The sequence below is a fragment of the Apodemus sylvaticus genome, chromosome 2, assembly GCF_947179515.1.
Source record: "Apodemus sylvaticus chromosome 2, mApoSyl1.1, whole genome shotgun sequence".
Taxonomy (NCBI): domain Eukaryota; kingdom Metazoa; phylum Chordata; class Mammalia; order Rodentia; family Muridae; genus Apodemus; species Apodemus sylvaticus.
Genome location: NC_067473.1, coordinates 99,513,303 through 99,538,050, shown reverse-complemented (window position 1 = coordinate 99,538,050; position 24,748 = coordinate 99,513,303). Strand labels below are relative to the sequence as shown.

The 24,748-nt window shown below is 39.7% G+C and overlaps 2 pseudogenes and 1 gene segment (V, D, J or C); 1 reads left to right on the top strand and 2 right to left on the bottom strand.

Annotated features, from left to right (window-relative positions):
* Window positions 1-1,965: 1,965 nt before the first annotated feature.
* Window positions 1,966-2,894, bottom strand: LOC127678020 (ornithine decarboxylase-like; annotated as a pseudogene).
* Window positions 2,895-9,114: 6,220 nt separating this feature from the next.
* Window positions 9,115-10,067, bottom strand: LOC127678019 (ornithine decarboxylase-like; annotated as a pseudogene).
* An 865-nt stretch (window positions 10,068-10,932) lies between these two features.
* Window positions 10,933-24,748, top strand: part of LOC127678018 (immunoglobulin kappa variable 4-1-like) — a 479,901-nt gene continuing 466,085 nt past the window's right edge. The window contains 1 exon segment of the V gene segment in view: window positions 10,933-10,994. Within this exon segment, the coding sequence occupies window positions 10,934-10,994 (61 nt within the window).

Here is a 24,748-nt window from a genome sequence, read left to right as displayed (position 1 = left end):
ATAAATAATGTATCCAATTAAAAAAGAAAGGGTTCATTTGGACTTTCAGAGAGCTATACTGTATGAAAGCAGAAAGAAGGCAGCAGGTGGAAGATGTGGTAGCTGGAGCAGAAGCTCAGGGCTCATATCTCAAATTATATGTACTTATGTGTATCTGTCTGTATGTGTATGCATGTATGTATGTTTGTATATATGTGTATCACATTTGTGATTAAGTGGAATTATAAATGGCTAAGATTCATCATGTGGATGCTTCGAATGAACCAAGCCTGAGTCTTTTATAAGAGAAGCAAGTGCTTTTAACTGAGTTGAGTCTCCATCCCCAAATATTTTTTAAAAACGATATTTCCATTTCTTCTTTCCTCTCCACCTCTCTCTCTCTCTCTCTCTGTCTCTGTCTCTGTCTCTCTCTCTCTCTCTCTCTCTCTCTCTCTCTCTCTCTCTCTCTCTCTCTCTCTCCTCTCTCTCTCCTGTTGCTGAATTCATTATAAGAAGTTGACTCCCAAATGCTATATAGGATACATTCAATTATTACTAGGTGGTAATACAGGTGAAGTCAAGGTTTGAGGGAACAAACAGGGATTTCTGCACTCAATGTTCAAAAAGCCTCAAATGCCCTCCAAAGGAAGTGACCAGGCCAACAGGTAACCAGGCAGACAATTCTTACCAACAGACTCTGGACACCAAAGGTAATAGCCAATTGCACACACTTGGCATCGGCTACGCAGAATGATGCTGTACGTCACAGTCTTGTGCCATCCACCTCTCCTCTTTTGTTTTTAATTTTTTTATTCGATATATTTTTTATTTACATTTCAAATGATTTCCCCTTTTCTAGCTCCCCACTCCCCGAAAGTCCCGTAAGCCCCCTTCTCTCCCCCTGTCCTCCCACCCACCCCTTCCCACTTCCCCATTCTGGTTTTGCCGAATACTGCTTCACTGAGTCTTTCCAGAACAAGGGGCCACTCTTCCTTTCTTCTTGTACCTCATTTGATGTGTAGATTATGTTTTGGGTATTCCAGTTTTCTAGGTTAATATCCACTTATTAGTGAGTGCATACCATGATTCACCTTTTGAGTCTGGGTTACCTCACTTAGTATGATGTTCTCTAGCTCCATCCATTTGCCTAAGAATTTCATGAATTCATTGTTTCTAATGGCTGAATAGTACTCCATTGTGTAGATATACCACATTTTTTGCATCCACTCTTCTGTTGAGGGATACCTGGGTTCTTTCCAGCATCTGGCAATTATAAGTAGGGCTGCTATGAACATAGTAGAGCATGTATCCTTATTACATGGTGGGGAATCCTCTGGGTATATGCCCAGGAGTGGTATAGCAGGATCTTCTGGAACTGAGATGCCCACTATTCGGAGGAACTGCCAGATTTATTTCCAGAATGGTTGTACCAATTTGCAACCCCACCAGCAGTGGAGGAGTGTTCCTCTTTCTCCACACCCTCTCCAACACCTGCTGTCTCCTGAATTTTTAATCTTAGCCATTCTGACTGTCCACCTCTCCTCTTGCTGTGCTGGGCTAGACTCACTGCTGTGATACAGCTGCCTGTGCAGATGTTTGTGCCTTCTATAATGGAAACTTGCAAGCATTCCCCAATGCCCAATTATTTCAAGATACTTTATTTTCAAAATGGGTCACAACATGAGCTTTTGGCCCATTCTGTCAGTGTCCAAGTTACAAATGCTTGCACAGCAGCTGAGCAGCACACGAGAAAGTGTCATGTCTGAAAAGTGAATAAAAGTTCATATAAAATAAATATTCTTTTCCCATAGGAAAACAGTAAATGTGCCCCCCATCTCCTCATCTTCCATACTGCACTGGTGCCAATCCCATTCTTACAAAGGCATTCCAAACTAGCAGTAATTAAGTTAAATGGTCCCCCGAAATGCCTTAATTCAAACTAAACTTGCAGGCAAGAGTTACAAGAATGGCAGCTACATATCGACACTAAGCACAGGCTTCAGGGCGATGGTGCATCCTGCTCTCCTGGGCACAAGACACAGACAGAGTGCCAACATCCTGCTCCTCCACTTCCAGTGGGAAGCCATGGCTTGGTATCTGCTTCATGAGTTGCCACTTTGGCTGTGATGTTTGGTCTCTGGAACCCATTGAATGTAGAAGAAGAAATAGTGTATGTAACCATGTTCTCAAACAGCATCCAATCATCTACTTGCATTTCAGGCATGTTACACCACTGCTCAATGATCTGATCAAGGTCAACACATGTTGGTCCCCAGATGCTGGATGAGTAATACTTCTCACCTTCTGCAGTAGGGCCTTCACATGTGCATGTTCATAAAGATTGGAGTTAAATGATCCATAAACTCCATTATTCACATCATACATGAAGGTTTGCTCATTTGACTCATCTTCATTGTCAGAGCCAGTCTTATTCCTTCCACATGTTTTCTTTGGCAATGATGTTGACTCTAAGTGTGAAAACTGATCATACTATCTGCTAGGCTCAGCTACGATTCTCCCTCCAGACTCTGATGGGAAGTACTTGTCCAGAGCTGGGTTAATCACACTTGTGATCTCTTCAAATTTAAGCTTTGTATCTTCAGATCCAGGAAAGTCACCACCAATATCAAGCAGGTACATGCTGGAACCAGCTTCTGTTCCCATGTCAAGTACATATAGAGGGCATCCAGGTCAGTACAACCACTTTCCCCATTGGGGGTGATACCAAAGATGTCAATAATTAGCTATTTCACTCATTCCAAAAGAAGCCTGCTGGTTTTGAGTGTGGCACCAAACTTGTCACTGAGGTGACAAACTGCTTTGGCATCTACAATGGCAGTCCACAAAACCCACTTTGCCTTTGGACGTGCTCTGATGACTTTCATCAATTCAATTTCATTGTCAAAAGTCAACATCTGAGAGGGAATTCTACTTTCAGAGGTGAGGCCGCTACAATCTTTGCTTCTGTGACCGAGCAGAGAGGTCAGCCAGGTATGCAGAGAACACCATTGTGAAAGATCACTTGGGACACAGCCCGCCAGGGCTCCACCTGCACCCAGGATCTAGGCAGCCCCACAGATGTCTGGGCACCTATCCTGCCAGGGAGCATCTGACCTGCAGGGAGTCCTGCACTTAGAGGGAGTCCCATGTTCAGAACTTGGGGCCATCCTCTACCACAGCATGCCATCTCCAAGTGGAATAGGACGATAGCTATCCACGCAGCTGATCAGAGCAGGCAGTCATCACAGGTGAGACCTGCCCTGCAGCTCAGAGGATCCTGTTCTGAACCCTCTGGCAGAAACCTTCTAGTTTCCTTTTCCAGCTTGGGACCACCCTCTTCCACTGGTGGCAGAGGGTGGATATGTACCACGTCCAAATGATGCCCGGAGGTAGCTAACCAGTCAGAAGTGCAGAGAGGCCTGGCAATATAGTAGGACTACCTCTGCTGCTCAGAGGAAACAGCAGGAAACCCTGAGAACACAGAGCCTAGGAACACCCTGGGACAGGAGCCTTCCGATTGCCACTTGCACCTAGAGTTGATCTCGGCCACAGAGCTACATACCCAAATAAAATTTCGAGAGAGCAGGTCTCACAGAAGTACTTATATACTGGTATACACAGAGAGAACGGGTCTCCCAGGAGCACAAAGAAACCACAGTCAGAATCAGCAACACCAGCTTACACTAGAGATAACCAGATGGCAAAAGGCAAATGCAAGAACATCACCAACAGAGACAAAGGCAACATGGCTCCATCTAAAACAAGTTCCCCAACAACAGCACGTCCTAGATAACCCAACACACCAGAAAAGCAAAACCTGGACTTAAAATCACACATCACGATGCTGTTAGAGGACTTCAAGAAGGGCATAAATAACTCCCTTAATGAAATACAAAAGAACATGAGTCAACAGGTAGGAGTCCTTCAAAAGGAAACACAAAAATCACTTAAAGAAATAGAGAACATGGGTCAATCGTTATGAGCCCATAAAGAGGAAACACAAAAATCACTTATGGAAATACAGGAGAACATGGGTCAAAAGGCAGAAGTCCTGAAAGAGGAAACACAAAAATCCCTTAAAGAATTACAGGAAAACACAAACAAACAAGTGAAGGAACTGAGAAAAAACAACCAGGATCTAAAAACAGAAATAGAATTAACTAAGAAATTACAAAGAGAGACAAATTTGGAGATAAACCACCTTGGAAAGAAATCATAAGTCATAGGTACAAACATAGACAACAGAATACAAGAGATAGAAGAAAGAATCTCTGGTGCTGAAGATACCATAAAAAAACATTGTCTCAACAGTTAAAGAAAATGCAAAATGCAAAAAGCTTGTAATCCAAAACATCCAGGAAATCCAGGACACAATGAGAAGGCCAAACCTAAGGATTATAAGTATAAAAGAGAGTAAAGATTTACAACTTGAAGGGCAAGTAAATATCTTCAACAAAATTAGAGAAGAAAACTTCCCTAATCTAAAAAGAGAGATGCCCATGAACATATAAGAAGCCTTCAGAATTCCAAACAGAATGGACCAGAGCAGAAGTACCATCCATCACATAATAATCAAAACATCAAATGCACTAAACAATAATTATTAAAAACAGTTAGAGAAAAAGGCGAAGTAACATATAAAGGAAGACCTATCAGAATTACACCAGATTTCATACCAGAGACCATTAAAGCTAGAAGATCCGGGGCAGAACTCAAACAGACTCTAAGAGAACATAAATGCCAGTGCAGTCTACTATACCCAGAAAAACTCTCAATCACCATAGATGGAGAAAACAAGATATTCCATGATAAAACAAAATGTACACAATATCTTTCCACAAATCCAGCTCTCCAAAGGATGCTAGATGGAAAACGCCAAAACAAAGAGGGCAGCTACAGACTAGAAAAAGCAAGAGAGTAATCTTTCAACAAATACAAAAGAAGATATCCACTCAAACATAAAAATAGCATCAAAATGACAGGAAGCAGCAATCACTATTCCTTAATATCTCTTAACATCAATGGACTCAATTCCCTAATAAAAAGACATAGGCTAAAGACTGGATATGTAAACAGGACCCAGCATTTTGCTGCATACAGGAAATGCACCTCAGTGTCAAAGACAAACACTACCTCAGAGTAAAAGGCTGGAAAACAATTTTTACAAGCAAATGGTTCCAGGAAAATAAGGTGGAGTAGCCGTTCTAATATTGGAAAAAACTGACTTTCAACCTAAAGGAATCAAGCAAGATGTGGAAGGACATTTCATACTCATCAAAGGGATAATCCACCAAGAAGAACTCTCAATTCTGAACATCTATGCTCCAAATGCAAGGGCACCCTCAACCATAAAGGAAACTTTACTAAAGCTCAAAGCACACATTGTACCCCACTCAATAATTGTGGATGACTTCAACATTCCACTCACCTTAATGGACCAATCAGGGAAACACAAACTAAACAGAGACACAATGAAACTAATTGAAGTTTTAGACCAAATGGATTTAATGGATATATATATATATATATATATATATATATATATATATATATATATATAACATTTCATCCTAAATCAAAAGAATATTCCTCCTTCTCAACACCTCATGGTACGTTTTCCAAAATCAACCATATAATTGGCTACAAACATACCTGGACAGATATAGGAAGATTGAAATAATCACATGCCTCCTACACATGTGATTACACAGATCACAATGGATTAAGAGTGGTCTTCAGTAGCAACAAAAACAACAGAAAGTCCACATACACATGGAAGGTGAACAATGCTCTACTCAATGGTACGTTGGTCAAGGAAGAAATAAGTAAGAATTCAAAGACTTTCTAGAATTTATTGAAAATGAAAGCACATCATACCCAAACTTATGACACAATGAAAGCAGTGATAAGAGGAAAACCCTGAGTGCCTTCAAAAATATACTGTAGAGAGCATACACTAGCATCTTAATGGGACACCTGAAAGCTCTGGAACAGAAAGAAACTAATTCACCCAAGAGGGGAAGAAGGTAGGAATTCATCAAACTCAGCGCTGAAGTCAACCAAGTCGGAACAAACAAACAAAAAAAAAACAAAAAAACAAACAAAAAAAAAAAACTATACAAAGAATCAACAAAACTAGGAGCTGGTTCTTTGAGAAAATCAACAAATTGATAAACCCTTAGCCAGACTAACCAGAGGGCATAGAGACAGTATCCAAATTAACAAAATCAGAAATGAAAAGGGAGATATAATAACAGAAACTGAGAAAATTCAAAAAAATCATCAAATCCAAATACAAAAACCTTACTAAACACAATTGGAGAATCTGGATGAAATGGACTATTTCCTAGACAGATAACAAATATCTAAATTAAATCAGGATCAAATAGAACATCTAAACATTCCCATAACCCCTAAAGAAATAGGAGTAGCCATTGAAACAAACAAAAAAAGCACAGGACAAGATACTTTTAGTGCAGAATACTACCAGACTTTCAAGAAGACTTAACACCAATTCTCCTCAAACTATTCCGCAAAATAGAAACAGAAGTAACACTACCCAACCTGTTCTATGAAGCCACAATTACACTGCTATCAAAACTACACGAAGATCCAACAAAGAAAACTTCAGAACAATTTCCCTTATGAATATCAATGCAAAAATACACAATAAAATTCTTGCCAACTGAATCCAAAAACACATCAAAATGATCATTCACCGTGATCAAGTAGGCTTCATCCCAGGGATGCAAGGATGGTTCAGTATATGGAAACCCATCAAAGTAATCCACTACATGTACAAACTGAAAGAAAAGAACCACATGGTCTTTTTATTAAATGCTGAAAAATCATTTGACAAAATTCATCATCCTTTCATGCTAAAAGTTTCAGAAAGATTGGGAATCCAGTGCCCATATCTAAACATAGTAAAAGCAATATACAGCAATCCAGTAGCAAACATCAAACTAAACAGAGAGAAACTTGAAGCAATCCCACTGAAATCAGGGGCAAGACAAAGCTGCCCTCTCTCTGCATAGGTATTCAATATAGTTCTTAAATTTCTAGCTAGAGCTATTAGACAAGAAAAGGGGGTCAAAGGGATACAAATAGGAAAGGAGAAAGTCAAGTTATCACTATTGGCAGATGATATGATAGTATACTTAAGTGACCCAAAAAACTCCACTAGAGAACTCCCATAGCTGATAAACAACTTTAGCCAAATGGCCGAAAATAAAATCAGCTCAAGCAAATCAATAGCCTTCCTATATTAAAAGATAAACAGGGTGAGAAAGAAATTGGGAAAATGACTGCCTTCAAAATAGTCACAAACAATATAAAATATCTTGGGGTGACTCTAATCAAACAAGTGAAAAATCTGTATGACAAGAGCTTCAAATCTCTGAAGAAAGAAATCGAAGAACTCAGTAAATGGAAAGATCTCAAGTGCTCTTGGGTTGGCAGGATTAATATCAAAAAATGGCCATATTGCCAAAAGCAATATATAAATTCAATGCAATCCCCATCAAAATTCCAACTCAAGTCTTCATAGAGTTAGAAAGAGTAATTCACAAATTCCTCCGGTATAACAAAAAATCCTAGGATAGCTAAAACTATTCTCAACAGTAAGAGAACTTCTGGGGGAGTCAATATACTGTACCTTAAGCAGTACTACAGATCAATAGTGTTAAAAATTGAATGGTATTGGTACAGTGACAGGCAGGTAGATCAATGGAATAGAATTGAAGACCCAGAAATGAACCCACACATCTATGGTCACTTGATCTTTGACATAGGTGCTACAACCATCCAGTGGAAAAAAGATATCCTTTTCAACAAATGGTGCCCGTTCAACTGAAGGTCAGCATGCAGAAGAATGCAAATTGATCCTTTATTGTCTCCTTGTACTAAGCTCAACTCCAAATGGACCAAGGACTTCCACATAAAACCAGACACACTGAAACTAATAGAAAAGAAATGATCAAGAATTGATAAATGGGACCTCGTAAAATTACAGTTTCTGTAAGGCAAAGGACACTGTCAAAAGGACAAAATGGCAACCAACAAATTGGGAAAATGTTTTCACCAACCCTACATCCAACAGAGGGCTGATATCCAATATATACAAAGAACTCAAGAAATTAGACTCCCAAGAACCAAATAACTCTATTAAAATTGGGTACAGAGCTAAACAAAGAATTTTCACCTAAAGAATGTCAAATGTCTGAGAAGCATCTTAAGAAATGTTCAACATCATTAGTCATTAGGAAATGCAAATCAAAATAACCCTGAGATTTTACCTCACACCAGTCAGAATGGTAAGATTAATATCTCAGGAGACAGCAGGTGTTTGTGAGGATGTTGAGAAAAAGGAACACACCTCCACTGCTGGTGGGATTGCAATCTGGTACAACCACACTGGAAATCAGTCTGGCAGTTCCTCAGAAAACTGGATGTGACACTTCCGGAGGACCCTGCTATACCACTCATGGGCATATATCCAGAGGATACCCCGGTATGCAATAAAGACACATGCTCCATTATGTTCATAGCAGCCTTATTTATATTATCCAGAAGCTGGAAAGAACCCAGATGTCCCTCAGTGGAGGAATGGATGCAGAAAATGTGGTATATTTACACAATGGAATACTACTCAGCAATTAGAAACAATGAATTCATGAAATTCTTAGGGAAATGATTGGAACTGGAAAATATCATCTGAAGTGAGTTAACCCATTCACAAAGGAACAACATGGAATGCAGTCACTAATAAGTGGATATTAGCCCAGAAGCTCAGAATACTCAAAACACAATGCCCATATCAAATCATTTCCAGGAAGAAGGAAGGAGAGGGCCCAGGTCCTGGAAATGCTTGATGCAGCAATGTAGGAGATTACCAGGACAGAGAAATGGGTTGGGTTTGATTGGAGAACAGGCTTATGGGGCTTATGGAGAGGAGAGAATCTGAAATGGGGAAATCATTTGGAATGCAAACAAAGAATATAGAAAATTAAAAAAAATAAAAATAAGAAAGTATAAACAGTAGCAACAGTGTATGTACCCATTTTCTCAAACAGCATCCAATCACCCACATGCATTTCAGGCAGTGTACAGCACTGCTCAATGATCTGATCAAGGTCAACACATGTTGGTCCCCAGACACTGGATAATACTTCTCACCTGAATTGGTTCTCTTCTGCAGCAGGGCTGTGCATAATAATATAAAATTGAGTTAAATGATCCATAAAATCCATTATTCACATCATACGTGAAGGTTTGCTCATTTGACTCATCTTCATCATCCAAGGTGGTCTGTTCCTTCCACATGTTTTCTTTGGCAATGATGTTGACTCTAAGTGTGAAAGCTGATCATACTGTCAGGCTCAGCAGAATTATAATTCTCCTTCCAGAGTCTGACGGCAAGTTCTTGTCCAGAGCTGGGTTAACCACACTCATTATCTTTTCACATTTCAGCTATGTATCTTCAGGTCCAGGAAAGTCACCACCAATATCAAGCAGATATTGAAACCAGCTTCTGTTAGCATGTCAAATACACAGTGGACATCTGACACTGCCTGCACAAAGGTTTCTTTGCCAGTACAAGCACTGCCCACAGGGAAGCTGACACCAATGATGACAACATTTAGCTCTTTTGCTCATTCCAAGACAAGCCTGCTGGTTTTGAGTGTGGCACTAAACTTATCACTGAGGTGACAAACAGCTTTGGAATTGTCAGTGGCAATCCACAAACCCCACTTTGCCTTTAGATGTGCTCTGGTGACTTTCATAAATTCAATTTCACTGTCATAAGTCAACATCTGGACTCTGACACTGGTAGAATTCTTGATTGGAGACACTTGGGTACAAGGACTTGCATAGATAATCCTCTCTGTGGGCACCCCAAGGCCCTGCACCAACTGTATTTCAGTCTTGTTTGCACAGTCAAATCCTTCCCCGATAGCAACTGTGGCACTCACTCTGGCTCTGCTGTCATTACACCTGACTGTGCAAAAGAGAGTAATATGGGGAAGATCTTTAGCTATTTCACATGCTTCTTTAGAATGTCTCCAAGGTTCACAAAATAGAAGCATCCTTAACTTCAGAGGAAGAGACTTTTAATTTTTTTTTGATCCAGAATGTCCTTAGCAGTAAATAAAGCCTTCATCAAGAATATGGCAGTCAAACTCTTCCTTAGTAAAGCTGCTCATGGTTCTCGATGTGCCTACAGAAAACCTAGAGTTGGAATTAGATTATCACCTGCTCCTCACAAGGCCAACTTATCCATGAACTTTAAATGCTGTACCTTTGGAGCATTGGAAACACTCACAGCACAGGGGCACATCTGGCTGGACCCATGGAGATGCTGCTGCTGAACCCATTGGAGTGCCCAGCTGTCAGCCAACTGCAAAAGCTGACTAGAGGTAGCACAAAGTAAATCCTGTGGTGGTGGCTGCAGGGACTGACCTCCACAATTCTCTTACCTCCCCACATCAATATTCCCTCTTTTCTCTATCCTTTTCTTTCATTCCCTTCCTCTACCACTTTCAGTTATTTTTTCTGTTCTTTTTTCCACTTCCCCTGTTTATTTTGTTGTTGTTGTACAGGATTTATTGTTTCCTTAGGATTGAATCAAAGGTTGTTATACTACTATTTCTGTAAAACTCATCTTTTGATTTATAATGGAAGCCTGTCATGAGAGCATCTACACACTTGTGGGGTTTCGGAGCTTTAAATTCGTCCTTGAGCTTCTATGTTGGCTTCCTTCCCAGTGATTGCCTCCTGTCTGTGATAGTACTTTTGGCTTTTGATTTGACCCGGATGATCTCATACAGCACTGTCCAGGCAATTTACATCTGTATTTGATGACTGCTTTGCATAGATCCCTAGAGGCCAGCCCATCTGTCCATGATTTATAAACCAGGCCTTTGCAGAGTGATCTGAAATGTCTCAGAACAGTATGAGCATCAAGGTGGAGTCACAGACTCAGGCCTTCATATTTGCATTGCTGTGGTTGTCAGGTGAGACATTTAAAAGTATTATAATATCTTAACTGTAATTCATTTGTAGAGAAATAGCTATTTTCTATAGGAAGCAAATAGTATGCAGAGAAAGGCATTAGAAAAGACAGTTTGGATTCTAAGATTTGTATCACAAAGACTTTGTATAAGTGTATACTTGTTATCTATTTCGGATTGCAGGTGTTGATGGAGACATTGTAATGACCCAGTCTTACAAATCCATATGCACTTTGGTAGGAGAAAGTATCACCTTGAACTGCAAGGCCAGTTAGAATGTGTATAATTCTGTAGTTTGGTATGAACAAAAGCCTGGTCTTTCTCCTAAACTGCTTATCTCTGGAGCATCCAACCAGTTTACTGGGGCCTCTGATAGCTTCACAGGCAGTGGCTATGGGACAGATTTCACTCTGACAATCAGCAGTGTGCAGGCTGAATACCTGGCAGTTTACTATTGTCAGCAGTACAGCAGCTCTCCTCCAACAGTGCTTCAGCCTCTTACACAAACCTCTTCTGAGATTCTAATCAGCTGCCTGTACCTTGTATCCCCTTCTGCCTACAGGTGCTATGCCTAACTTTTGTCAAGTTTTGTAGTAAATTAATTAACAGATCCTTTGACTTGGAAAGTCCTCATGGCAAAAGTGATGTAAAGACATTTGTATCTTTTTAAATTTCTCATTCTTAGATTCTGTGTATTGAATATGTCAAATTTATTATCTTATATTCTGGAATGAAAAGTTCCAACGTGAGTCTCCATGAGTTAAATCAAGAGCCTGTCTGGCATATTCCTACTGGAAGATACAGAAGAGAACTTGTCTTTTGCTTAGCTCAGCTCTGAGTGATCTCCTTTTGTACTCATGGCAATTTCCCTCATGTTGTCCTTTTGGTTAACTTTCTTTATTTCCATATATAAAGTTAAGTTTCATAAAGCAAATATATAAAAAGTTTTTCATGTATTTTGACGATATTCTTTCTCCTTGTTTATTCTTTCTCTCACCACCTTTCCCTCCAACTAACATACTTCCAATCCCTTGTCTTCCACCTATTTCTAGGTGACAAACATATATGTGCTTGTGTTTGTGCACACACACACATACACACACATATGCACACACAAACACACACACACACACACACACACACACACACACACACAGGCTTTTATGAATCTATTAAAATGTATGATTCAAACATCAGAGAAAGCCTCATGTGTGACTCCTTAAACAACATATCTGATCTTCCTATTCCTAGGCCATATCTGCCTCTTGTGTTTTCTCATCTACTTTCCCAATGTGAAGACTGTGATAACTCATTTTATACTGCACGACATTAATGGCAAATATGGTTTTGTTTCATGGGAATCAAGTTTGTTTTTCTGTCTTAATGATTAACAGTGTTTAATATTTATTGAGGGAAATACTTTGTATTTCAATAAATCAATATGTTAACTAATCCCTAACATATATTAATTAATAATTAATTGAAGACATATTTTGTTCTTGTTATTTGTTTTTGAGAGAAAGTATCATGGCCTGTTAAACAGGAAAGTGGATTTTGCTGTCATAAAATTCCACCTACCACTTTCTAAGCACTGTGATCAATGGTATGGGCCATTACACATTGCCTTGGGCACCATTGTGAAACTCAGAGATAGAACATGTTTACAAATAGTTGTTTGAGAACTCCAAATATCTTACATTAATTTGCATGTGAATAGGTTCTTCATAGCTTGATTCCAGTGCCTCACTCTATAGTGTGAGCACAGATGTGCCAGCTGCATCTGAGGAAAATCACTGGCTTGCATGTTTTTTGCTTAGTATGTTGTTTCTTCACTGTGACAATGCACTATGACAAAGAGAGGATCATTTATTTTATGTCACAGTTTCAGTCCATGTTAGTCTTGCTTCACTGCTATGGGTTAAATACAAGGCTGAATATCTGGACAGCCAGAGACTGATATTCAGCTCATCAAAGAGGAATCCAGAGAAGGAGAATGGGACAAGGACAAGCCATGTTTGTTCCTTCCTTCCTATCTTCAGCTTTTTCAATCCTTCTCCTAATTTAAACATAGGGGCCACTGACTTTACTCCAGTGTTTGTGTGCAATTATTTGCATCTGTCTCAGTCAGCTGCTGGTAAAAACTCTCACAGGGCAGTCATGCTATGAACCTATATGCAAGCATGTCATAGCATCAATAACAGAAGTTGTAGTTCATTTATAAAATAGAATACTGTTCATCTATTAGGAAAGATGGCATTATGAATTTTTCAGGCAAATGTATGGAACTAGAACATATCATCCTAAGAGAGTCACCCAGACTCAAAAGGACATGACTTGTGTGCACTCACTGATAAGTGGATATTAGCCAAGAAGTACAGAATGTCCCCAATACAACTCAGAACATAAGCGGTTAAATAAGAAGGAAAGCCTAGGTGAAGATGCTTAAATGTCTCTTTGAAGGGGAACAAAATAATCATGCAATGCAGAGGGAGGGATGGACCTGGCGGGGAGAGGGCATGAGGAAGGGAAAAGAAGGGGATACAGGAGAGAAGCCAGAGTGTCAAGAGAATGAATGGAAATATAGAAAGTCCCAGAGAACTAACATAAGGGAGACTCCTAGGGCCTTTTCTGGGTGTTCCAAGCCAAAATTACTAATAGTGGGGAGATGTAACCTGAAGAGACTACCTAGAGAAGTTAGACAGGGCCCAGTGGAGGGATGGAGACATAAAATCACCTTCAAAATTTTGACCTAAAATTGTTCCTGTCTACAGAAATTTAGGAACAAAAATGGAGCAGACTGAAGTCATGACTAACCAATGACCAACCTTACTTGTGATCCATCCCACAGGTAGGCATGAAACCCTGTCACTATTACTGATACTCTGCTATGCTTGCAGACAAGAGCCTAGCATTGCTGCCCTCTGGGAGGTTCTACAACTGACTGAGATAGATGCAGATACTTACAGCTAAGCATTGGACTGAGCTTGAGGAGCCATATAGAAGAGTTAGGGGAAGGATTGGAACAAATAAATGGGACGGTGCAGTGGTTTTTATGTGCTTGACAATGGAAATGGCATTATTAGGAGGTGTAGCCTTGTTGGAAGATGTGTATCACTGTGAAGTTGGTCTTTGTTTGAGACCCTCCTCCTTGCTGCCTGGAAACAGTCTTCTCCAGTTTGCCTTTGGATAAAGATGCAAACTCTAAGCCAATCCATCTGTAAAGTATCCCCTATGAAATGTTATCCTTTATAAGAGTTGACTTGATCATGCTGTCTCTTCACAGCAATGGAAACCATAACTAAGATAGATGGCAATGCCATAGGAAGACCTACAGTGTCAACTAACCTGGATCCCTGGGAGTTCACAAATCTTAAAACACCAACCAAAGATCATACAGAGTCTGGTCCAAGGCTCCCAACACATATGTAGCAGAAGCCTCCCTTGTCTGGTCTCAGTAGGAGAGGGTACATCTAATCTTGTAGAGACTTTTACTCCAGGAATGGGGAATGCTGTGGAGTTGGTACCCTCTCAAAGGTGAAGGAGAGGGAGAATTGGGGAAGAACTCTTCCAGGGGAAACTGGGATGGGGGATAACATTTGAGATGTAAATAAATAAAATAATTAATTAATAAAAATATCTAAATAAAATCAAACATTGGAGACTATAATTTAAATGAAACCATAAATCAAATGGACTTAGAAGAAATTCAAGAATGCCCAGTAAGAATGCCTTTCTTCTCATTAGCTCCTGGAATTTTTCTGAAATTTCTTCTCATTAGCTCCTCAAATTCTACCATGTATTAGGATGTGAAACAGGTATCAATAATCATAGGAAAAGTAAACTAATATTATGCATTCTCTATTACCACAATGTAATAATGGTGGATACCAATAGCAATAGAATGCATATGAAGCACACAGTGTCACAGGAAATAGTCATCATTAGAATGAACAGTATTTCTTTTAAGGTGTAAATTAGGAAAAGAATTTTACAGTTCCTAAAATTGGGTGAAAATAAAATACAAAACTTTTACAATCAGCCAGATCTCCCACACCCTTTCCCACAGGGTAATCCTAGGAATTTCCCTGACCCTATTGAGCCACAACTTTACTCAGAAAAACAGACCTAGCCCTGGTCTTACATATATTGTGACAAATTTGGTTGGTCACCCACACCTGTGCAGCAAGCAATGTCTAGGCTTCTGACAGGACCATTCTTGCCTATACATTCACATATTGGACACTCCCACATAACATTAACATCTTTTCTGAGCCACATCTAACCTGCCATTCAAGACTTGGACAGGGAACACCATTGCATGGCTATATACCATATGTTTACATGACTTATTTCTCCCAAGCCATTTAAAGCCTTTAGACTCAATCATCCATCCCACACTCTCTTCTGCCTCAAGGTGCTTTGTACATGTTAACTTAGAACTAACAAATATTCACATGCTCAGATCTCATTGCAAGATTACCATCACTTTTAAAGATCAATCAGGCATCTTTTCCCCAAAACCTACATGTACTGTGGGGTTGTTTGTCAATGAGAATTACCTAGACGAATCACGGGACAGAGAATGTAAAAGAACAACATCAACTTCATCAGTGAATTCAAGAAGTTTTAAAAAAGATACCAAGAAACTTCCCATGCACATGGATCGGCAGGATTAATATAGTTAAAATGGCCATTTTGCCAAAAGCAATATACAGATTCAACGCAATACCCATCAAAATCCCAACTCAATTCTTCATGGAGTTAGAAAGAGCAATTCTCAAATTCATCTGGAATAACAAAAACTGGGTTACCTCACTTAGCATGATGTTCTCCAGTTCCATCCATTTGCCTAAAAATATCATAAATTCATTGTTTCTAATGGCTGAATAGTATTCCATTGTGTATATATACCACATTTTTGCATCCATTCTTCTGTTGAGGGATACCTGGGTTCTTTCCAGCTTCTGGCTATTATAAATAGGGCGGCTATGAACATAGTGGAGCATGTATCCTTAGACATGCTGGGGAATCTTCTGGGTATATGCCCAGGAGTGGTATAGCAGGATCTTCTGGAAGTGATGTGCCCAGTTTTCAGAGGAACCACCAGACTGATTTCCAGAGTGGTTGTAACAATTTGCAACCCCACCAGCTGTGGAAGAGTGTTCCTCTTTCTCCACATCTACACCAACACCTGCTGTCTCTTGAATTTTTAATCTTAGCCATTCTGACTGATGTAAGGTGAAATCTCAGGGTTGGTTTGATTTGCATTTCCCTAATGACTAATGAAGTTGAACGTTTTTTAAGATGCTTCTCTGCCATCCGAAGTTCTTCAGATGAAATGTGGTTTTCTGGGGTCTAACTTCTTGAGTTCTTTGTATATATTGGATATTAGCCCTCTATCTGATGTAGGGTTGGTGAAGATCTTTTCCCAATTTGTTGGTTCCCGATTTGTCCTTTTGATGGTGTCCTTTGCCTTACAGAAACATTGTATTTTTATGAGGTCCCATTTGTCAATTCTTGATCTTAGAGCATACACTATTGGTGATCTCTTCAGATACTTTCCCCCTGTACCAATGTCCTCAAGGGTCTTCCCCAGTTTCTTTTCTACTAGCTTCACAGTGTCTGGCTTTATGTGGAGGTCCTTGATCTATTTGGAGTTGAGCTTAGTACAAGTAGACAAGGATGGATCAATTCGCATTCTTCTGCATGCTGACCTCCAGTTGAACCAGCACCATTTGTTGATAAGGCTATCTTTTTTCCATTGGATGTTTTCAGCCCCTTTGTCGAGAATCAAGAGGCCATAGGTGTGTTGGTTCTTTTCTGGATCTTCAATCCTGTTCCATTGATCCGCCTGCCTGTTACTGTACAAATACCATGCAGTTTTTAATACTATTGCTCTGTAGTATTGCTTGTGGTCAGGGATACTGATTCTCCCAGCATTTCTTTTGTTGTTGAGAATAGTTTTAGCTATCCTGGGTTTTTTGTTATTCCAGATGAATTTGAGAATTGCTTTTTCTAACTCTGTGAAGAACTGAGTTGGGATTTTGATGGGGATTGCATTGAATCTGTAGATTGCTTTTGGCAAGATGGCCATTTTAACTATATTAATCCTGCCGATCCATGAGCATGGCAGACGTTTCCATTTTCTGAGGTCTTCTTTGATTTCCTTCTTCAGAAACCTGAAGTTCTTGTCATATAGATCTTTCACTTGTTTGGTTAGAGTCACACCAAGATATTTTATATTGTTTGTGGCTATTGTGAAGCGTGTCATTTCCCTAACTTCTTTCTCAGCTTGCTTATCCTTTGAGTAGAGGAAGGCAACTGATTTGCTTGAGCTGATTTTATAACCAGTCACTTTGCTGAAGTTGTTTATCAGCTGTAGGAGTTCCCGGATGGAGCTTTTCAGGTCACTTAATTAGACTATCATGTCATCTGCAAATAGTGATAATTTGACTTCTTCCTTTCCAATTTGTATCCCCTTGACCTCCTTATGTTTTCTAATTGCTCTAGCTAGAACTTCAAGTACTATATTGAAAGATATGGAGAGAGAAGACAGCCTTGTCTAGTCCCTGATTTTAGTGGATTGCTTCAAGTTTCTCTCCCTTTAGTTTGATGCTGGCTACCGGTTTGCTCTATATTGCTTTAATGATGTTTAGGTATGGGCCTTGAATTCTTGTTCTTTCCAATACTTTTAGCATGAAAGGATGCTGAATTTTTGTCAAATGCTTTTTCTGCATCTAATGAGATGATCATATGGTTTTTTTCTTTGAGTTTGTTTATGTAGTGGATAGCATTGATGGATTTCCTTATATTGAACCATCCCTGCATCCCTGGGATGAAGCCTACTTGATCATGGTGGATGATCATTTTGATGTGGTCTTGGATTCGGTTGGCAAGAATTTTATTAAGTAAGTATTTTTGCCTCAATATTCATAAGAGAAATTGGCCTGAAGTTCTCTTTCTTTGTTGGATCTTAGTGTGGTTTTGGTATCAGCGTAATTGTGGCTTCATAGAATGAGTTGGGTAGAGTTCCTTCTGTTTCTATTTTGTGGAATAGTTTAAAGAGTATTGGTGTTAGGTCTTCTATGAAGGTCTGATAGAATTCTGCAATGAAGCCATCTGGTCCCGTGCTGTTTTTGGTTGACAGACTTTCTATGACCCTTTTTATTTCTTCAGGTGTTATGGGACTGTTTAGTTGATCTATTTGATCCTGATTTAGTTTTGGTGTGGGATATCTGTTTAGGAAACTGTCCATTTCCTCCCGATTCTCCAGTTGTGTTGAGTATAGGCTTTTGTAGTAGGCTCTAATGATTTTTTGAATTTCCTCAATTTCTGTTGTTATATCTCCCTTTTTGTTTCTAAGTTTGTTAATCTGAATACTGTCTCTGTGCCCTTTGGTTAGTCTGGCTAAGGGTTTATCTATCTTGTTGATTTTCTAAAAGAACCAGCTCCTGGTTTTGTCAATTTTTGAATGGTTCTCTTTGTTTCTACTTGATTGATTTCGGCACTGAGTTTGATGATTTCCTGCCTTTTACTCCTTCTGGGTGAAATAGCTTCTTTTTGTTCCAGGGCTTTCAGGTGTGTCATTAAGCTGTTAGTGTATGCTGTCTCCATTTTCTTTTTGGAGGTACTCAGGGTTATGAGTTTTCCTCTTAGCACTGCTTTCATTGTGTCCCATAGATTTGGGTATGTTGTGTCTTCATTTTCATTAAGTTCTAAAAAGTCTTTAATTTCTTTCTTTATTTCTTCCTTGACCAAGGTATCATTGAGTACAATATTGTTCAGTTTCCATGTGTATGTGGGTTTTCTGTTGTTTTTGTTTCTATTGAAGACCACTTTTACTCCATAATGATCTGATAGGAGGCATGGGATTAGTTCAATATTCTTATATTTGTTGAGGTCTGTCTTGTTACTATTTTTTTTAATATTTTTTTATTCGATATAATTTATTTACATTTCAAATGATTTCCCCTTTTCTAGCACCCCCACTCCACGAAAGTCCCGTAAGCCTTTTTCTCTTCCCCTGTCCTCCCACCCACCCCTTCCCACTTCCCCGTTCTGGTTTTGCTGAATACTGTTTCACTGAGTCTTTCCAGAACCAGGGGCCACTCCTCCTTTCTTCTTGTACCTCATTTGATGTGTGGATTATGTTTTGGGTATTTCAGTTTTCTAGGTTAATATCCACTTATTAGTGAGTGCATACCATGATTCACCTTTTGAGTCTGGGTTACCTCACTTAGTATGATGTTCTCTAGCTCCATCCATTTGCCTAAGAATTTCATGAATTCATTGTTTCTAATGGCTGAATAGTACTCCATTGTGTAGATATACCACATTTTTTGCATCCACTCTTCTGTTGAGGGATACCTGGGTTCTTTCCAGCATCTGGCAATTATAAATATGGCTGCTATGAACATAGTAGAGCATGTATCCTTATTACACGGTGGGGAATCTTCTGGGTATATGCCCAGGAGTGGTATAGCAGGATCTTCTGGAAGTGAGGTGCCCAGTTTTCAGAGGAACCGCCAGACTGCTTTCCAGAGTGGTTGTACCAATTTGCAGCCCCACCAGCAGTGGAGGAGTGTTCCTCTTTCTCCACACCCTCTACAACACTTGCTGTCTCCTGAATTTTTAATCTTAGCCATTCTGACTGGTGTAAGATGAAATCTTAGGGTTGTTTTGATTTGCATTTCTCTAATGACTAATGAAGTTGAGCATTTTTTAAGATGCTTCTTCGCCATCCGAATTTCTTCAGGTGAGAATTCTTTGTTTAACTCTGTACCCCATTTTTTAATAGGGTTGTTCGGATTTCTGGAGTCTAACTTCTTGAGTTCTTTATATATATTGGATATTAGCCCTCTATCTGATGTAGGATTGGTGAAGATCTTTTCCCAATTTGTTGGTTGCCGATTTGTCCTCTTGATGGTGTCCTTTGCCTTACAGAAACGTTGTAATTTTATGAGGTCCCATTTGTCAATTCTTGCTCTTAGAGCATACGCTATTGGTGTTCTGTTCAGAAACTTTCTCCCTGTACCGATGTCCTCAAGGGTCTTCCCCAGTTTCTTTTCTAGTAGCTTCAGAGTGTCTGGCTTTATGTGGAGGTCCTTGATCCATTTGGAGTTGAGCTTAGTACAAGTAGACAAGGATGGATCAATTCGCATTCTTCTGCATGCTGACCTCCAGTTGAACCAGCACCATTTGTTGAAAAGGCTATCTTTTTTCCATTGGATGTTTTCAGCCTCTTTGTCGAGGATCAAGTGGCCATAGGTGTGTGGGTTCATTTCTGGATCTTCAATCCTGTTCCATTGATCCTCCTGCCTGTCACTGTACCAATACCATGCAGTTTTTAACACTATTGCTCTGTAGTATTGCTTGAGGTCAGGGATACTGATTCCCCCAGATTTTCTTTTGTTGCTGAGAATAGTTTTAGCTATCCTGGGTTTTTAGTTGTTCCAGATGGATTTGATAATTGCTCTTTCTAACTCTGTGAAGAATTGAGTTGGGAAGCAAATCAGTGGCCTTCCTATACTCAAAGGATAAGCAGGCTGAGAAAGAAATTAGGGAAATGACCCCCTTCACAATAGCCACAAACAGTATAAAGTATCTTGGGGTGACTCTTACCAAACATGTGAAAGATCTGTATGACAAGAACTTCAAGACTCTGAAGAAGGAAATGGAAGAAGACCTTAAAAAATGGGAAAACCTCCCATGCTCATGGATCGGTAGAATCAATATAGTTAAAATGGCCATTTTGCCAAAAGCAATATACAGATTCAATGTCTTGTTACTAATTATATCGTCGATTTTGGAGAAGGTACCATGAGGTGCTGAGGAAAAGGTATATTCTTTTGCTTTAGGATAGAATGTTCTGTATATATCTGTTAAATCTAATTCTTCCAAAACTTCAATTAGTTTCATTGTGTCCCTGGTCAGTTTCTGCTTTCCTGATCCACAATTATTGTGTTAGGTGCAATGTGTGCTTTGAGCTTTAATAAAGCTTCTTTTATGAATGAGGTTGCCCTTGCATTCGGAGCATAGATGTTCAGGATTGAGAGTTCTTCTTGTTGTATTTTTCCTTTGACCAGCAAGAAGTGTCCCTCAGAGTCTCTTTTGATGACTTTGGGTTGAATGTCAATTTTATCTGATATAGAATGGCTACTCCAGCTTGTTTCCTGAAACCATTTGCTTGTAAAATTGTCTTCCAGCCTTTCACTCTAAGGTAGTGTTTCTCTTTGACCCTGAGGTATGTTTCCTGTATGCAGCAAAATGTAGGGTCCTGATTACGTATCCAGTCGGTTAGTCTATATCTTTTTATTGGGGCATTGGGTCCATTGATGTTAAGAGGTATTAAGGAATAGTGATTGTTATTTCTGTCATTTTTGATGTTATTTTTTAAATTTGATTGGTTAACTTCTTTTGGGTTTGATGAGAGAAGGTTACTATCTTGCTTTTGCCAGGGTGAAGTTTCCCTCCTTGTATTAGTGTTTTCTTCCTATTATCCTTTGTAGGTCTGGGTTTGTGGATAGATATTGGGTAAACTTGGTTTGGTCATGGAATATATTAGTTTTTCCATCTATGGTGATTGAAAGTTTTGCTTGGTATAGTAGTTTTGGCTGGCATTTGTGTTCTCTTAGAGTCTGCATGAGATCTGCCCAGGATCTTCTAGCTTTCAAAGTCTCAGGTGAAAAGTCTGCTGTGATTCTGATAGGTCTTCCTTTATTTGTTACATGGCCTTTTTCTCTTACTGCCTTTAATATTCTTTCTTTGTTTAGTACATTTGGTGTTTTGATTATTATGTGACGGGAGGTATTTCTGTTCTGGTCCAGTCTGTTTGGAGTTCTGTATGCTTCTTGTATATTCATTGGCATCTCTCTCTTTAGGTTTGGGAAGTTTTCTTCCATAATTTTATTGAAGATATTTGCTGGCCCTTTAAGTTGTAAATCTTCACTCTCATCTATGCCTATAATCCTTAGGTTTGGTCTTCTCATTGTATCCTGGATTTCCTGGATATTTTGGGTTACAAGCTTTTTGCATTTTGCATTTTCTTTAACTGTTGAGTCCATGGTTTCTATGGTATCTTCAGCATCTGAGATTCTTCTATCTCTTGTATTCTGTTGTTGATATTTGAATCTATGTCCCCTGATTTCTTCCCAAGGTTTTCTATCTCCAACGTTGTCTCCCTATAAGTTTTCTTAGTTGTTTCTACTTCCGATTTTAGATCCTGGATGGTTTTGCTTAGCTCCTTCACTTGCTTGTTTGTGCTTTCCTGTACTTCTTTAAGAGATTTTTGTGTTTCCTCTTTCATGACCTCAGCCTGTTGACCAATTTCTCATGTATTTCTTTAAGTGATTTTTACGTTTCCTCCTTATTGGCTTTTGTATTCTCTTGAATTTCTTTCAATGATTTTTGTGTTTCCCTTGCAAGGACTTCTAACTTTTGATCCATTTTCTCCTGAATTTCTTTAAGTATGTCCTTCATGTGTTACTGTACCAGCACCATGACCAGTGATTTTAAATCCAAATCTTGTTTTACTGGTGTGATGGGGTATCCAGGACATGCTGTTAAAGGAGAATTGGGTTCAAATGCTGCCATATTGCCTTGATTTCTGTTAGTGACATTCCTGCATTTGCCTTTTGCCATCTAGTTCTCACTGGTGTTAGTTGGTCTTGTCAATGCTGGACTCACCAGTGCAAGCTGCCTCTTCCCAGGTGGCCTCTGGTGCACAGCTGACCTCCTACACTGCCTGGAGACAGGGTGCTGTGGCCCAGGCTGTTCAGATCCCGAAGCAGACACCTGAAGGCTCCTGCAGGGCCTGCTGAACTCACCAGAGCACACTGACTCCTCCCAGCCGGCCTCCTGGATGCCCGTCTTGCCTCTTGCAGGACCTAGAGATGTGTAGTTGCAGCCCATGCTGTTCTGGATCCAAGAGCGGAGATCTGAAGGCTCCTGCCAGAGCCCACAGGACTGGAACCTAAGCTCAGTGCTGGAGCAAGCTGTTTGCTCCCAGTCTGCTTCGAGGTGCACACCAGGATCAGATAGACCATTGATTCTGTTGATTTTTAATGAAAGCCTGTAATGAGGATCAGATAGACCATTGAAATGGTCCCATAACCCCTAAAGAAATAAAAGTGGTCATTGACAGTCTCCCAACCAAAAAGAAGCACAGGAACAAATGGCTTCAGTGTAGAATTCAATCAGACATTCAAAAGAGAACTAATGCCAATACTCTTCAAATTATTGCACAAAATAGAAACAGAAGGAACATTACCCAACTCATTCCATAAAGCCACAATTTTGCTGATACCAAACCCACACAAAGACCCAACAAAAAAAAGAAAACCTTAGACCAATTTCTCTTTTGAACATCGATGCAAAAATACTCTAGGGTTGGGTTAGTAGAAAGATTTTTTTTAATTTGGTTTTATCATGGAATATCTTGTTTTCTCCATGTATCGTGGTTGAAAGGTGGGTATAATAACATGAGCTGGCATTTGTGTTCTCTTTGGGTCTGTATGACATCTGTTCACGATCCTCTGGCTTTTAGATTCTATGTTGAGGAATCTGGTGTAATTTTGACAGGCCTTCCTTATGATACTTAGCCTTTTTCCCTTAAAGCTTTTAGCATTCTTTCTTTGTTCTGTACATTTAGTGTTTTGATTATTATGTTACAGGATTTTCTTCTTTACTTGGTGTTCTGTAGGCTTATACATTATGATACATCTCTTTAGGTTATGGACAGTTTCTTCTATGATTTTGCTAAAGATGCTTTCTGGCTCTGTAACCTGTGAATCTTCACTCTATCGTATTTCTATTATTCTTAGGTTTGATCATTTTATTGAGTCCTAAGTTTCCTGGATGCTTTGTGTTAGGAGCTTTTTAGGATTTGTATTTTCTTTGACTGCTGTGACAATATCTTCTATGGTATTTTCTATGCCTGGGTTTCTCTTATCTATCTCTTGTGTTCTGTTGGTTAAAGCAAAACTTCCTGAGTTTTGCAGGAAAATGGATGAAACTAGAAAATATCTTCCCAAGTTAGATAATTCAGACCCAAAATGAGATACATGGTATATACTCACTAGTAAGTGAAAAGAGTAAAAAAAAAAAGTACAGAAAACCCAAGACACAGGGCACAGAACTCAAAAATGTCAGCAAGCTGAAGGGCTCAAGTGGGGATGCCTCAATCCCACTTGGGGGAAGAAAGCAGTTACAATAGAGGATGGAGGGAGGGACCTGGATGGGTGTAGCCGCCCGCGGCCACATGTGAACTGGAGACCTGGAAGAGAATTCTGGGGATAAAGGGAAGGCGACGAAAGAGAATTGAGTCAGGACGACATTGCAGATCGAGACTGATTTTTACTAATATTTAGTCAATATATATAGCCTTAGAAAACAACCCTGCCCTCCCCCCAACAAGAAGGCTGAGAACTCCTTGGTTCCTCTTCTCAGTGGGTCACCTGCTTCAAGTCTCACAGGTCTCCGCTGGTCTCCAGGTGAGACTGCCCTGAGGCAGCCTTGGTTGTCAAAGTGAAAACAGCTGTATTGTTCTCAGCAGAACAAAGGCCAGTGGAAGGCTGGGGCTGCCAGCCAGGAATGTTGCAGGTTGAATGGAATGGGCTGAGAAGTCCAGCTCAATGCTGTGGGGGAAGGGACAGATGGGAAAGGGGATGGGGGGAATAGGGGAACATGATCCATTATTGGCTGGGGTAAAAGAACTGAAGCCCTGAGGGCCAGCAGAAGGAATGGCAACATGTAACCCC